Source organism: Triturus cristatus, chromosome 6 (assembly GCF_964204655.1).
Source record: "Triturus cristatus chromosome 6, aTriCri1.1, whole genome shotgun sequence".
Taxonomy (NCBI): domain Eukaryota; kingdom Metazoa; phylum Chordata; class Amphibia; order Caudata; family Salamandridae; genus Triturus; species Triturus cristatus.
This window is the reverse complement of record NC_140589.1, coordinates 1,442,374,334-1,442,388,116: the sequence shown is the minus strand read 5'-3', so window position 1 is coordinate 1,442,388,116 and position 13,783 is coordinate 1,442,374,334. Positions and strand designations below refer to the sequence as shown.

General features: G+C 47.7%; 2 protein-coding genes across 2 annotated transcripts in view; one reads left to right on the top strand and one right to left on the bottom strand.

Annotated features, from left to right (window-relative positions):
- DNAAF10 (dynein axonemal assembly factor 10) overlaps positions 1–1,765 on the bottom strand; it is a 98,946-nt gene extending 97,181 nt beyond the window's left edge. Inside the window, exon 1 of the mRNA XM_085612504.1 lies at positions 1,372–1,765. Coding sequence (XP_085468630.1) covers positions 1,372–1,557 — 186 coding nt within the window. The 5' untranslated portion in view covers positions 1,558–1,765. The remainder of the gene's footprint in view (positions 1–1,371) is intronic.
- A 433-nt stretch (positions 1,766–2,198) lies between these two features.
- The window catches only part of PNO1 (partner of NOB1 homolog), a 99,853-nt gene continuing 88,268 nt past the window's right edge, over positions 2,199–13,783 (top strand). The window contains exon 1 of the mRNA XM_085612506.1: positions 2,199–2,490. Within this exon, the coding sequence (XP_085468632.1) occupies positions 2,296–2,490 (195 nt within the window). The 5' untranslated portion in view covers positions 2,199–2,295. The remainder of the gene's footprint in view (positions 2,491–13,783) is intronic.

Here is a 13,783-nt window from a genome sequence, read left to right as displayed (position 1 = left end):
CACGCTTTCACTTTCAAATCTCTGCTGCACACGCTTCACCGATGCTGCGCTTAAATTGTTATTTCCAAAATGTAGCAGGCTACTCTTGTTTTCTCTCCACCCCCCCCCCCTCTCCCTCTTCACAAGCCAAGGAGTTGTTTCATCGCAGCACTCTTTGATTGCCCCGTCCGCACATAGACTCTTGCAAAATAAGACAAGCATTGGTATTGGCATTGCCATTAGGTCTTGCTTTTGGGACCTTATAAGTATTTAGTTATGCAGCACAATATCGTTGGTGCAACAACATCAACTGTTGCATGGCTAAACACTTATAAGGTACAAGGTTTAGCCATGCAACAGCTGATGTTGTTGCACCAAGGATATTGTGCTGCAAAACTAAATACTTATAAGTTCCCAAAAGCTAGACCTATTGGCTATGCCAATGCTTGTTTTTTTAAAGTGGCATTGTATTTATTTTCTTAGTGCCTCTTGAGTGATTCTAGGTGCTGTGAATCTGTGCCACTCGGTTGATGAAAAATTGTTGTCCTTTTATTTTTGTGAAAGGTCACCGTTTTTGGTACTCAAAACCTGATCAATCTAAGGAGGGGGCTGCAAGTATTTAATTTCAGGAAAAAAAGACACTTAGTTCTAACTGAGAATAGCAAAATAGTGGTGTGGCAGTTCTACTTGAAGATCTAGACGTCGTGGAGGTATTAATTCACCGAAGGTGTGCTGAAATAATATGTTGCCGACAGAGAAACTTAGCTTCAAAGTGCATTGTGATGTTTTTAAGTACCACAAAGGCGTCGTTGATCCACTGTCAGCTGAGCTCACATGCTCAGAAAAACTGGTGGTGTCATGGAAACCGCAGCGAGACGCCAAGCTCTGCTGGAGCGGAGGATGGCAGAAAAGGCGGTACTGGTGCCTGCCTGGAGACACAGTGTTATTCAGCATGTGGTCAGAGCGAGGCTGTTCCAAAACAAAGGAAGTGCAACTTGGTGAGAAAAAAATCAAGAGCCACAGAGTCGCGTCTTTAATAAAAACGCCTTGAATTCTGTATGAGGGGTGGGACATAAATAAAATCCTCTATCCACAAAACATAGGTAATACATTATCGCCAATTTAACGTACGACAGTGCTAAAATATTTACACTGAAGATAACGTGTCCACAGCTATACAGTCGCCATAGAATTCAGTCAGTAAGTCACGGTTTTCCAAAGAGAGCCATACGCCTGCTGGGACCCAAGTGCTCCTTCCCCATTAGAAACCCAAGCATGACAGGTGGTGCTATCTACAAAATACAAAACTAGCCTAAAGTTCCCAGCTTAACAGTGGGATCAGCTCATTGCTGGGCTACGCGGTGCCCCACCTCCCCGGCCCGTGGTGCTGACCTCGCTCAGCAGCTGCACCTCTCCGTGCTGGATTTCGTAGACCTGTAGTACGCCGGTGCCCCGCGGGTAGTTGCCCAAACAGACAAAACGGGCGCTGCGCGGCAGCCACTTGCAATCAAAGACAGTGTAGTTAAGCGACTTCTGGATGTGGCAGATGATCTGCGGCTTCTCCAGTGGACTGCACATGGTGGCAGTTATGGCAGTCGGAACCTCTATGCCTCGGCTCTTGACAACAATACACGAGCAACGCTCCGCCCTCAGCTTTGGACACAGAGTAACGACTTGCTGAACAAGGTGCGCTGTGGCTACCAGCAAGAACTGTAGCACTCTTCAGTGTCTATGGTCACTGTAACGACAACTCTACATGACGCAGAGTGCTTTAGTCTGCAGCAATACTATAAACACTAGACCGCAGTAAACTACGAATGCCAGAAATCGAGCATGTCCGCTGTGGCGGCCATCTTGAGTAGTTACACAGTAACAGGGAAAGAGAAACTGTCCTGGAAACAATAAAGACATATGCACCATAACTCCTATGTAGATGTAGCCAAACCACTGCGTTACAGTGGCCACCATCAGGGGTTTTTAAGAAGTTGTAATTTGGATATTTCGCTACAAAGCCTATTTTTTCTGAGAAAATCAAAATATATAAATAACTTATTTATGGGGTCGAACATACTTTATAGAAAAAACATTTTTTTAAACAATCTAATTTACGTGTTTAATTGAGCTACTGCGCGTTCTTCAAAGTCGTTGGTGACAACCAAGGCGATCTAATGAATGTGTCCTAACATGGACAGTGGGTTTCACCGGATGTCCTTCCTCTATGTTGATGCCGGCCCCTATTAGGAGTACACGCTGGGCTACTTCGGTCTCTTGGGTTAGGCAGGGTTCGTGGTTGTAAGCCGGTTCAAGCGGCGGAGGATGGAGGCCGTGGGTTCCATGGAGGTGCACGACGGAGAAGGAAGCATCGGCGAGGGATTCACCAGTGTATCTCGCAAGAAGAGCAGCGGCAATCGTAAAAGAAAACGGGACGTTGGAGCCGCTATGGACACGAGCAACGAACCTGGGCCCTGCAAAAGACCCGACTTTCCTCCGATAAGCGGGGATCGTCTCATGGTGAGAGACTGTGATTAGCATAATATTAGATCAGGATGGTCAGAGTTGTTCTCTTCAGAAAGTGGGTGGCAGTGCATGAGTGACACTGACTTGCATTAGATTCTCAAACCTGTCATGATTAACAGTGACTGAGGTTAATTCAAGCAATCCATTCATCATTTTTTTGTAAACTTAAGTGATTGGCCCTAAATGGCGTGGGTCAGGGCACACTAGGGTGACCAACTGGCATGGGTGCAAATTCAGGACGATGAGTGTAAAAATTCAGGACAAAACTTCGGGACAAAAGGTACGTTTTACAGACACATCAGAGGAGGTCACACAATATTATAATAAGTAAATGGGCAACCACTTTAGTACAAGTAAAAAGTTTATATTAGCTTGAGACAGTCGTGCACTTTTTCAGTATGCGTGCAGCTTTGAGCAACTGCGCAGGGCTTTTTGTGGTATTTCATATAATGATATATTTATATGGTTGCTGTACTGGGTTAGTGAGAGAAATGGTCGGAAAGATGTGCTCGGATCGACATTGTGAGATGTAAAGCGACACGCATTAGGATGCAACTAATTTGGACCTGCAATGCTGGACTACAGTGCAGTCCTCCAAGTGACCAGCTTTATGTGTTAGATTGATTCGGGTATTCAGGATATGGCGATGACTAACTGGTATAGGGGCTTGTACAGTACTGAGTGATGGATAAGACCAATAGGGGACAGGTCTTGTGTGAGGGTAAGAGCATTAGCCAGAAAAATGGTCAATTTCAATTTTCAATTTATAATCTTTATTCGGTTCTTAAAAAGACACCATAAAAGCACAAATACAATTTAAATATGCACAAGTTAAAAACACAACAGATGATAGTCAAGTTAAAAGAGCAAAAATATAAATATTTAAAATTTCCGTACTCAAGTAGAGGGCCAGGGGATTTATAAAATTTTGAATGTTCAGATCACGTTTAGGGTCCAATATCTCTGGTATTCCTCAGTCTGGTTGCAATTCGAATAAAATTTATCGTGCAAAACAGGGTGTAAGCGTCCTCCGCTTCCTGTAAGAATCTCAGGGCCAATTTTGCATGTTTGAATTTTAACTCTTTCAGGATTCCCACCAGGAACTTGCGTCTTGGCATTGTATAAAAAGGACACAGTAAAACAAAATGAAGGGTATCCTGCGGAGATCTAAGATCGCAGCCGCAGGTACCCTTCTCCTCTATTGTGTGGGTGAACCCAGATGGCACTGCAAGGATATGGTGTAACATGTTAAATCTGAAGCGGGTCATGAGGTAGCGATCCTGCGCATTGTACATGACCCTCAGATAGGGTTCCATCCCTTGCTTCGCAGTGAGGTCGTTGTACAAATGATTAGTGGCTTTGTGCTTCTCCTTTTCAGCCCTTGACGTTTTCAGATGTGTAAGAAAAAGTTTTTTAACCAGGGTCTTACTCTCCCGGGGCAGAGAGTGTGGGGCTGAAAAGTATTGTGGGCAGCCAATCTCAGTTAACGACTTCTTGACAAATTTCAGCCAGGGGATTTCGTGTCCTTTGTCTCTTTTGAGGCAGTCCTCGATAATCTGTCTCGTAAGGGCCGCCTCAGGGTTGGACCATACTTTCACCCATGCCAGGAGGGGTTTGGATTTGATTTTATCCTCTAAAAATGGTTCTCCTACCTCTTCATGTATGATGTGGGCCGAAACACTCTGTGGGACTTTTAATATTCTTCGTAAGAATTTATTTTCTTCAGTCTGGAGCGGCTGTACTTTTTTGCCCAGAAAGCCCCACACTTCTGCCCCGTAGCTTACTTTCGCACAACAAATGGATCTGTATAAGGTCATGATTTGTTCGGGGGACCATTTCCCTAATCTTTGCCCATACCCCATGATTGCCCCAACTGCACTTGCCAGTTTGGTAGAGTGCTTCTCAATCAGGGGTTTGAACGATAAGGCGTGATCAAATAGCACCCCCAAGTACGTAAAAGACTTGACCTGATCTATTTTGTGTGACCCGATGTTGTAGGTAAAAGTTCCTTTTATGGATTTCCCCGATGACATAATGTAGGACTTTTCTAGATTTGTTGCCAGGTCCAGTTTCTCCATAAATTTGACAAACCCGTCGATTAATTTTTGCAGTCCCAATGGTGTTCTAGAGAGCAGGACCGCGTCATCGGCGTAGAGTAGTACGGGCACTGCTCGATGACCAATTTGGGGTGAGTCAACTTTGAGCTTGAGGAGGTCCTTTTCCAAAGCGTTGATATAAATAGAGAAAAGGAAGGGCGCAAGGATGCATCCCTGTCTGACTCCACTATTACAGGTGAAGGGATCGGTCTTATTGCCTTCCTGACTGTACCTTACACTTGCAGTGGTGTTCCGATGTAGGTTTTGTAGAGTGTCGACTAGGGATTGGTCCACACCTAGCTCCTTTAGCATGGCCCAGAGCTTTCTCCTGTTTACGCGGTCAAAGGCCGCAGAAAGGTCCATAAACCCCATGTGTATTGACCCCCTCCCGGCGATGGTATATTTTGCAATCAGGAGGTATAGATTTAGGCATTGATCGGTGGTAGATCTGCCTTTCCTGAAGCCGTATTGAATTTCTGAGAGGATTTGTTGCTCCTCTGCCCAGTCTTGCAGTCTCGATAGGATGACTCGCCCCAGGACCTTAGCTGACACATCAATGAGGGAGATAGGTCGATAGCATTGGGGGTCATCACGGTTGCCTTTTTTGTAAATGGGGACTATGGTCGCCGTTGACCAGGACTGGGGGAGGCCTGCCTCCCCTGCCTCATTTAACACCCTCATAAGTAACGGAGCCCATAGTTCGGGTCTACTTAGGAATAGATCTGGTGGAATTCCGTCCGGGCCCGCGGCTTTGTTTTTGCTGAGCCCGATAATTCCTAATTCGACCTCCTTCAAAGTGAACTTTAGCTTTACGGGCCGATAGGCCTCCGCTAACTCCTCCTGGGGTTCCTTGTTTGAGTGGTTGTATAAGCCCTGGAAGTGTTTCTGCCATTGTTCCGGCAGAATGGTATTCATGATTTTGGGAGCCCCTTGGTCCTGGAAGAGGGGGGCATTAATCACTTTCCAAAAGGCGATAGAATCTTTTCTTTCTGCGGCGTCCCTTAAGTCTTCCCAGGCCTGATTTTGTATGCTTTGCTTGCGAGCCTTCAGAGCTTTTTTATATTCAGCTCTGTTCCGTGCCACCTTCATTTTGTCCCTTGGTTGGGCGTGAAGGCTATCCTTCAGGTTTTTCAGCGCCTTTGTACAGATTGAATCAAACCAGCGGGGGTTTAGGGGCATTTTGTTTTTAGCTCCTGGGGTGTGTAAAAGGTTATTTACAACCTGTGCGATTTCTTCAAATGCCCTCACCACCTCAGCTCCGGTTACACAGAGGTCGAGACATTTATCAATTGCTGCTGGGGCTTCGAATAATAGTTTTTTATGAAAACTGTCCGCATCAATTTTGGCCCATTTAATTCTTCTGCCCTGGTCGACTACTCTTTCCGTAACGGCAGGTTTCTTTTGGGATGGAAAAACGAAACCTTCCATTTTAATGATTACCGGATTGTGGTCACTGAAACTACTGGCCTCTATGATGATTGTACTGATGCTTCTTTTTAGGTTGGGAGAGACTAGTGCAAAGTCGATGTAAGAGTGATAACCTCTTCCTTTAAATGTTGGATTTAATTCTCCTTTCTCGTTGAGTGTGGCAAGATCTAGGATTTGGATTAGGTTGTGCCTTTTCATAAGTCTTTCTAAACCCCAGCCCTCAGTTGAATGGGTAAAGTGAGGGCCTTTCATAATCGTGCATCTAGACCAGTCGTTGTTGAGTGGCATTAGTTTCTCACAAAGGTGACAATTAAAATCTCCCATTAGTATTATATCCGTGATATTTGGTGTCATAGTTAAAGAGCTCAAACAGTTTTCTAATTCATTTATGGCTATTCCCTTCTCCGTTATAGCCGGTGCATTGTACCAGTTTATAAGCAGAAATGTTCGACTTGGTGAGGTGAACCTTAATGCTTGGAGGTTGGTTGTGACCCATTTGGTATAGGACCAGGTGCCCTTGATGTCTAAATTGACATAGACCGCAAGCCCCCCACTTGCTCTCCCCGAGATGGCTTTTTTTGCAGGGACAAAAAAGCTTTTGTAGCCTTCCAGGCTGTAAGCGTGCGGTTCAGTGGCCCAGGTCTCTTGCAGGCACAAAATGTGAAATTTACTTATATAGCTGCGCCAGTCCTGAGATGCGAACTTGGCCGCTAGCCCTGCAATATTCCAGGTGGCTATTAGTAGGTTGTCATGAGTCGTGACCTTGGGTGTTCTTTTTCCCTTGCCTAGCAGAAGCTTTGATTGGCTATCCGTTGCGGGTGCAACAACCCGGCTTGGTTGCGGCCTGTAGGGGGTAGCGATTCTTCTGTGGGTGAGATGAGAATTGTTTAATGAGGGATTTATCCACTCCCCTCTTCCCCGGTTAGTGTTCGATGGTGTGTTGCTGCCTCCTATGGTTTGCACAGGATCCGGAGCGTCAATTTGGCCCTGGTCGCCTCCATCTTTTATCCCTGTAGATGGTAGAGTTGGCTCCTTCCTATGTTTAATTTTTGAAGATGAGCGGTCCAGTCTCAGTCAGTCCACCCCTTCAAGTGTACTAAACCTGTTCCAGTGAGCGTACTGTGTAATGGAGGAATCATAAATTGGGAATACAGAATTTGGCCTTTGCCATTGCAATGGGCCGGGTTGAAAACCCAAATGCGATATTCCGTCAGGGCCAATGTTCGGTCTGGGCCTATGGGGTGCGAAGGGGTAAAAGTAGGATAGGCGAACCGGGTGGATTTGTGATCGAATGTGACTCGGGGGGGCATTGCAGATGAAATTCACGGCCGCCCTGTCTCTAAAGTTGACTGTAATGATATCCCCTGCAATGGTCTTAATACCTTTGCCAATCCAATCACCCCTTCTCACTGCAAGGATTTCCCCGTGGATGTTAGGGGGCAAGGGACGATGTGTTTGCAGCCACTGTATGCATTTATTTTTTAGTTCAGTCTGTGATTCCCGTTGGCCCTCCTTTAAAGGGGGAATTCCTGTTAGGACGACTACGAGGGGCAAAGCCTCAGGCGGAAGATTGATTGTCCTGAAGCATGTTGGAGTGTTCTTATCATCAGATGTTGTCGCGATGGCACGCCGTGGGGACTTAGGAACCGCCTTGTGGGTTAGGGCCTTATTTTTTTCTATCGTTTGTAAAGATGCGGATGGAGGGTTATTATTGCCCATGGGTATTTGGTTTTTATTTTTGCCTGCTTGCGGGGTAGAGACAACCTTTTGTTTTTCCTGGGCTCCTTTCTGCGGGACACTGGTATTATTTAGTTTGTCCCCCCCATTGATTACTAGAGAGGCCTTATCTCTTGGTGGGCTACTTGATGTAGGGTCCTTTCGGTTTGTCAAAACCCGTTCCTGCACAGGATAGGTTTTCGGGCTGAACCCTCTATTATTGACCAGTGAGGTCAGTCTATCAATTTTTGATATGAGGGGTTTTAGCAGCACCGAGATAGAGTGCTCCAGGTCTAATTTAAGATCCGCCACCATGTTGGTTATCCAGCATGGTATTCCCGGTGTGGGTGGGTTTATGGGCGTGATCAAATTGTGGTTACTGGGTTTGACATGACCTTTTTTCCTCCCTTGTTTGTGGACTTCCTTATTCGGCATTGTTTCCGCGGAGGATATGTCGTTATCATGAGTATTTATTTGAGTGCTTGTTTGTGCACCATGTCTAGCCCTACTGATTTCGGCGGGTGGCTGGGCGCAGGGAAGGTCAACAAAAGATGGTGGGGTAATGGGCCGACTAGTATCCATCTCCTCTGCCAAGCCTTTGGAAGCTTCTGACAGGTTAATCAATGAATCCTGGGTGTCTTGAATGATAGTTACCGGGGGTAAGGACATTCTTCTCTCGGTGTTGGCTATGGCATCGGAAACCGCCCCTATAGTCCGTTTGAGCATCTTGTCAATAGCAGTAAAAGTCGGTAGTGGAGATGAATGAACCGATTTAGTTTTTGAGCTCGATCTTAGGGTAGGCATCCTTGTTTTCTTGGTGGGTTTCCTCATTACGGGGAGTGCTATATTGGATGGTCACGGGCAGATAAGTTGTGTCAAGGAAATGGCCAGTGATCCGACTGGCTGTCGAGGAACTTTTGACAGTGTGTTTTTAAATGGGGGGCAATTTTAGGGGGCTGGCCCAGCCCGGCCTCTTCTGGCCCCTGAGGGCCACAGAGGGCCCGCCCTTTGCCCGGGCTTCGCTCGGCGTCCCGCTCGCGTCCCGCTAAGCGTTACCGCGCTTTGTTTGTAGGGGGTGTTGCGGCCGGGGGCGTGGCTTGCTGGGGGTGCGGCCGTACACACCTGTGCGGCGCAGGGGCTCCTGGTCTCTGTGGTCCCTGCTTCAGTCGCCCTCAATTGCCTTGCACGATGGTTTCTTCCTCCCGGGTGCTGGATGCTAAGTTTACAACTGCTGCCTCGACCCCACACCTGAGCGCCGCGCAGCGGCACCCGCGAAGCGGGTGCTGCAAGCTGTTGACGCGGAACTCAGGCGGTCAGTCCCTCCTGGGATACAGGGAGGCTGCGAGCGCCAGTAGCGGTTTTCTTTGGTGAGTAAGTCCCACTGTGCTCTGGGAGGGTTCGCTTTTCTGCAGCGCTTGGACGGCCGGGGGCGTGGCTTGCTGGGGGTGCGGCCGTACACACCTGTGCGGCGCAGGGGCTCCTGGTCTCTGTGGTCCCTGCTTCAGTCGCCCTCAATTGCCTTGCACGATGGTTTCTTCCTCCCGGGTGCTGGATGCTAAGTTTACAACTGCTGCCTCGACCCCACACCTGAGCGCCGCGCAGCGGCACCCGCGAAGCGGGTGCTGAAAGCTGTTGACGCGGAACTCAGGCGGTCAGTCCCTCCTGGGATACAGGGAGGCTGCGAGCGCCAGTAGCGGTTTTCTTTGGTGAGTAAGTCCCACTGTGCTCTGGGAGGGTTCGCTTTTCTGCAGCGCTTGGACGGCCGGGGGCGTGGCTTGCTGGGGGTGCGCCCGTACACACCTGTGCGGCGCAGGGGCTCCTGGTCTCTGTGGTCCCTGCTTCAGTCGCCCTCAATTGCCTTGCACGATGGTTTCTTCCTCCCGGGTGCTGGATGCTAAGTTTACAACTGCTGCCTCGACCCCACACCTGAGCGCCGCGCAGCGGCACCCGCGAAGCGGGTGCTGCAAGCTGTTGACGCGGAACTCAGGCGGTCAGTCCCTCCTGGGATACAGGGAGGCTGCGAGCGCCAGTAGCGGTTTTCTTTGGTGAGTAAGTCCCCAGAAAAATGGTCAATAACCAGACTGCATGAGCTATAATTGGCTGCACACTGCTGAGTGTTATGGTATTATTGTGGGTCAGCGTGGTTAGATAGGAGCTGACATTACCTTATAATGACCAGGCTAGTGTATAGCCATCTATCAGCCCTCCTTATTTTACCTTTATATTGGAAATAGTATACTGCTTGGGCTGTTTCATTTCTGTGAGCTTTAAACTGCAGATTCTCACTGATGCACATAAGTGTACAGACCAGAAACTGTATACATTAATGAGGTATTATTGTAGGGCAGAAGGAGGCACTGTCTTTTACATACAGAACATTTTGTAGGGCAGGAGGCACTGTCTTTTACATACAGAACATTTTCTATTGAAATGGAAGCAAAATGCCAACATGCAGTTTTATTTTTAAAACTATATAGCGCACAATACTAATGTGTGGAAATGTGGTTTCAGCAAATATTTATGATTTGAACATCACCAAGTAAAGTGTCTTGAATGTTTTAATCCTATTAAAAAAAACTCTGTTTCCAGCACAGTTGTCAATTACAAACAAGTGGTCAATTTGTGGTGTCCTAACTTCTGATATGGTTTAAAACATTTGCACAGTTTATTTACAGATATTTAAAAGTTGTGTGTTACAAACAAACTGAGAACTTTACAGGCTTTGTTTTCGCACCCCCAAGAAATCTGGGAAAACAATGTGCATTCTACTACACATTTGTCATTGTATATCAATTATATTAGCTTCTAAAGCATAGTAAATAATGACTTTACTGTGCATGAGGATACAACAATCTTTGATGAGGCTCTTCAATGATTCCCTCACTATCACCAACAGTGCCTCTTATCTCTCCATGCCCCCTCTCTCACATGTATTTCATTTATTTTATGCCCCTTCTTGTACTGGTATAAGATGTCCGAGTACTTTAATCACACACGTAACAAGACAACGAATCATACATGTATAGAACATTTTACATAAGGCAAAGGGCACTACAAGGTGTAGGATGCACATGTCACCTATACTGGTAGGCATTTTTTAAGAGTGCTTGGTCTGAAGAAGCACAAACTCAGGATTCAGAACATAACACAGTGGTTAGGGTTAATGTATTCCTAACCTAACAAACTTTTTTTTTTTTGCAACATCAGGACAATGAAAGACTGGGAAGAAAACATATCTCTGTAACCTGTACCATGCAGCTCTTTGATGGCAGTGTTAGACCTGCCAGCCCTTTGGCTGTCCCCTCCTCATTTTTTCTTCCTTTACCCTCTAATTTTTCTGTCCACTAGTTTTTTTTGGTGTTGACTTGGAGGCTCTGGGTGCCCCATCATCACAAATTGATGGTGTGGCGCAAGATGCTTCCCTAAAATGGAGGGAGGGAGGGAGAGAGCTCCTCCACAAAATGGTGGCCTAAACTGTCACCTTAGATCCTGGGCCATAGGCTGGCATGAGGAGTTCCAGAACCTTCTGGGCCACTCTAGCCAGTCAGGGCCCAGGCTATATATAGAGGTGAGGTGCGACGGCCATTTTGGGGAGTGAACTGAGGTAGTCAGGAGTAAGGCACCTGAGTGGGGAGGTAGGAGTGCCAGAGGGGGGGAACTGACTGTTCTTAGGGCCTGCTTTTTCTCCCCCCTTGGTTGACACCACCCCCTACCTCGTGACCTAGCCCTGCCTTCAGCCTCTGACCCTGGGATCACGTCAACTTTTTGTGCTCCCCGCCTAGTCAGGACCCCTGAAGAGAACTGGGGAAGAGAGTGACCATTTCTGACCTTATCCACCATTTTCCTGACTGTGCCTGGGTCCCCCCTATCTTGTTCCGCCACTGGCGTGTGGCCTGGCGCATTCCAACCAACCTGTCCTGAGCCTGGGCGTCGCTGTGAGGAGACAGGGGGCGCTAGGCGCCGAACACTTCGCCACCCCCGAACTGCCGGCCACCCCTTAATTTGTGCCAACCCCGTCGGGGCTGTCCCAGAGAGTAGCTCACCGCTGCGGCCCAGGGCCGGAAAGATCGCCCCATAGTCATCGGGGCCCGTGGAGAAGCCCAGGGCCCCATCGCTGCAGTCGGAAGGCAGGAAAGCCCACTGGAACCCTGCGGAGGCCTCACCAGGCCTGGAGCCATCCTGTGAGGGCCGCGCAAGGCCGTGAAGCGGATTCCCCCCATCACGTGACTGGGACGGACTGCGAGACGCCCCCGCCGCCGGGTGATTTGCTGACTGGGCCGCGCCCCGCAGGTCGCGCTGCATCGGCGGCTGCGGGCGCGGGCCCTGGAAGTCTGAGGGGAAACTCCGAAGCCGTCTGGAGTCCTGCGGAGCCCCCACCACCTCGCCGGACCGTGCCGAGTGGAGCGCTGACTGAGAGGAGGTCTGTGAGGGGTGAAAACCAGCACAGGGGCCGAGAGAAGGCTGAGGAGAAAGGTAACCCCTGGGGGAGGCGGGCGGGAGGCCGTAGAGAGGCCCAGAATTCGCCCTCCCCTGGGGAGGCCCAGTGAGCCACAACATTTCCCCCTGACCTGGGACCCACCTCACCAGCATCTCCTGCCTCTGTAGGGCTCCAGGACAAGGAAGTTGGGGCCAGAGGACCTCGCCTCGGACGGAGAGTCCGGTTAAGGCCTTGGGTACTTGCCAGGGATAGCACTAATGAGGTACTGAGTACACCGCTAAGCGGAAGGGCCACTTTTAAGGCGCTATGAAATTACCAAGTGCAGTGCTATGTTAATGACTCTATTTAAGGCGCTATGAAATTGCCAAGTGCAGTGCTATGTTAATGACTCTATTTAAGGCGCTATGAAATTGCCAAGTGCAGTGCTATGTTAATGACTCTATTTAAGGCGCTATGAAATTACCAAGTGCAGTGCTATGTTAATGACTGTATTTAAGGCACTATGAAATTACTATGTGTAGTGCTACGTAAATGACTCTATTTAAGGCACTATGAAATTGCTATGTGCAGCGCTATGTTAATGACTCTATTTAAGGAGCAATAAAATTGCTATGTGCAGCGCTATGTTTAATGACTCTATTTAAAGCGTTATTGAATTTGCTGTGCTGTGTTTGACCACCAGGTGGCGCGCTTGATTTCACATCAGGGCTAAGGTACTTAAGTACTGCCAATTTAACCACAACGAAATGTTTTGACCCTAATGTGGTGTAGATAAAAACTGATTGGTTTCATTTGAAAGAAAAGAGAAACCTGATAAAAGGAAAGATAAAGCTTTTCTAACTTTTATAATACCTTGGTGTAGTGTTGTTTTTAGTGGTGATACGCTGGAGTGCTGAGGTGAGTGTGATGCAAGCACGACATGTTACTCCGGAACGAGGCCTTTTCACCTGAGCCAAGCTACCCTAGGACTTTAGGTCCAACAGGCAGTTTATAGCTCACTGTGCTAGATTACGTATGTAACTTATGAATTGCACAGTAACAAAAGAATCTCAGTGACAAAAGTAGTAACCCACTGAGATCTGCACATAAAATACTGTTCTTTGATATGCATGGTACACATTCTTTGCAGCAGGCATATTAACCCTCTGTGTTATCTTAGATGATTCAGAACTCCTATCTTGCTCCAGCAGATACATTATTCACCAGACACTGGTGAACCACACCTGAATATAAGTGAGACCGCTTTTATTTTTGCCTGAAAACTGCTGGATATGCAGGGAACTTTGCAGTGCCAACCCTAGTAACAAAACAGCCCCCTTTCCAGCCTCCCAGGGAAATGCACGGTCCGGCCAGTCCAGCCTTGCTACCACCCTCCAATGGTGCAGCTCATCTTCACATAGACCCTCTCTCATGTGTATTTAATTTCTTTTATAGTGCTACTCATCTCAAGTATGTAGGACAGGGTGTTGGAGTGCGTTACATCACACACATATGATACACAGGCAATGACTCATACATGTGAAAGTCAATATATAGGAAGTACTACTTAAGATAATGGGGGCCACAAGGTGTAATCATTCTTTTATCCATCATTCAGTCTTTCACCATT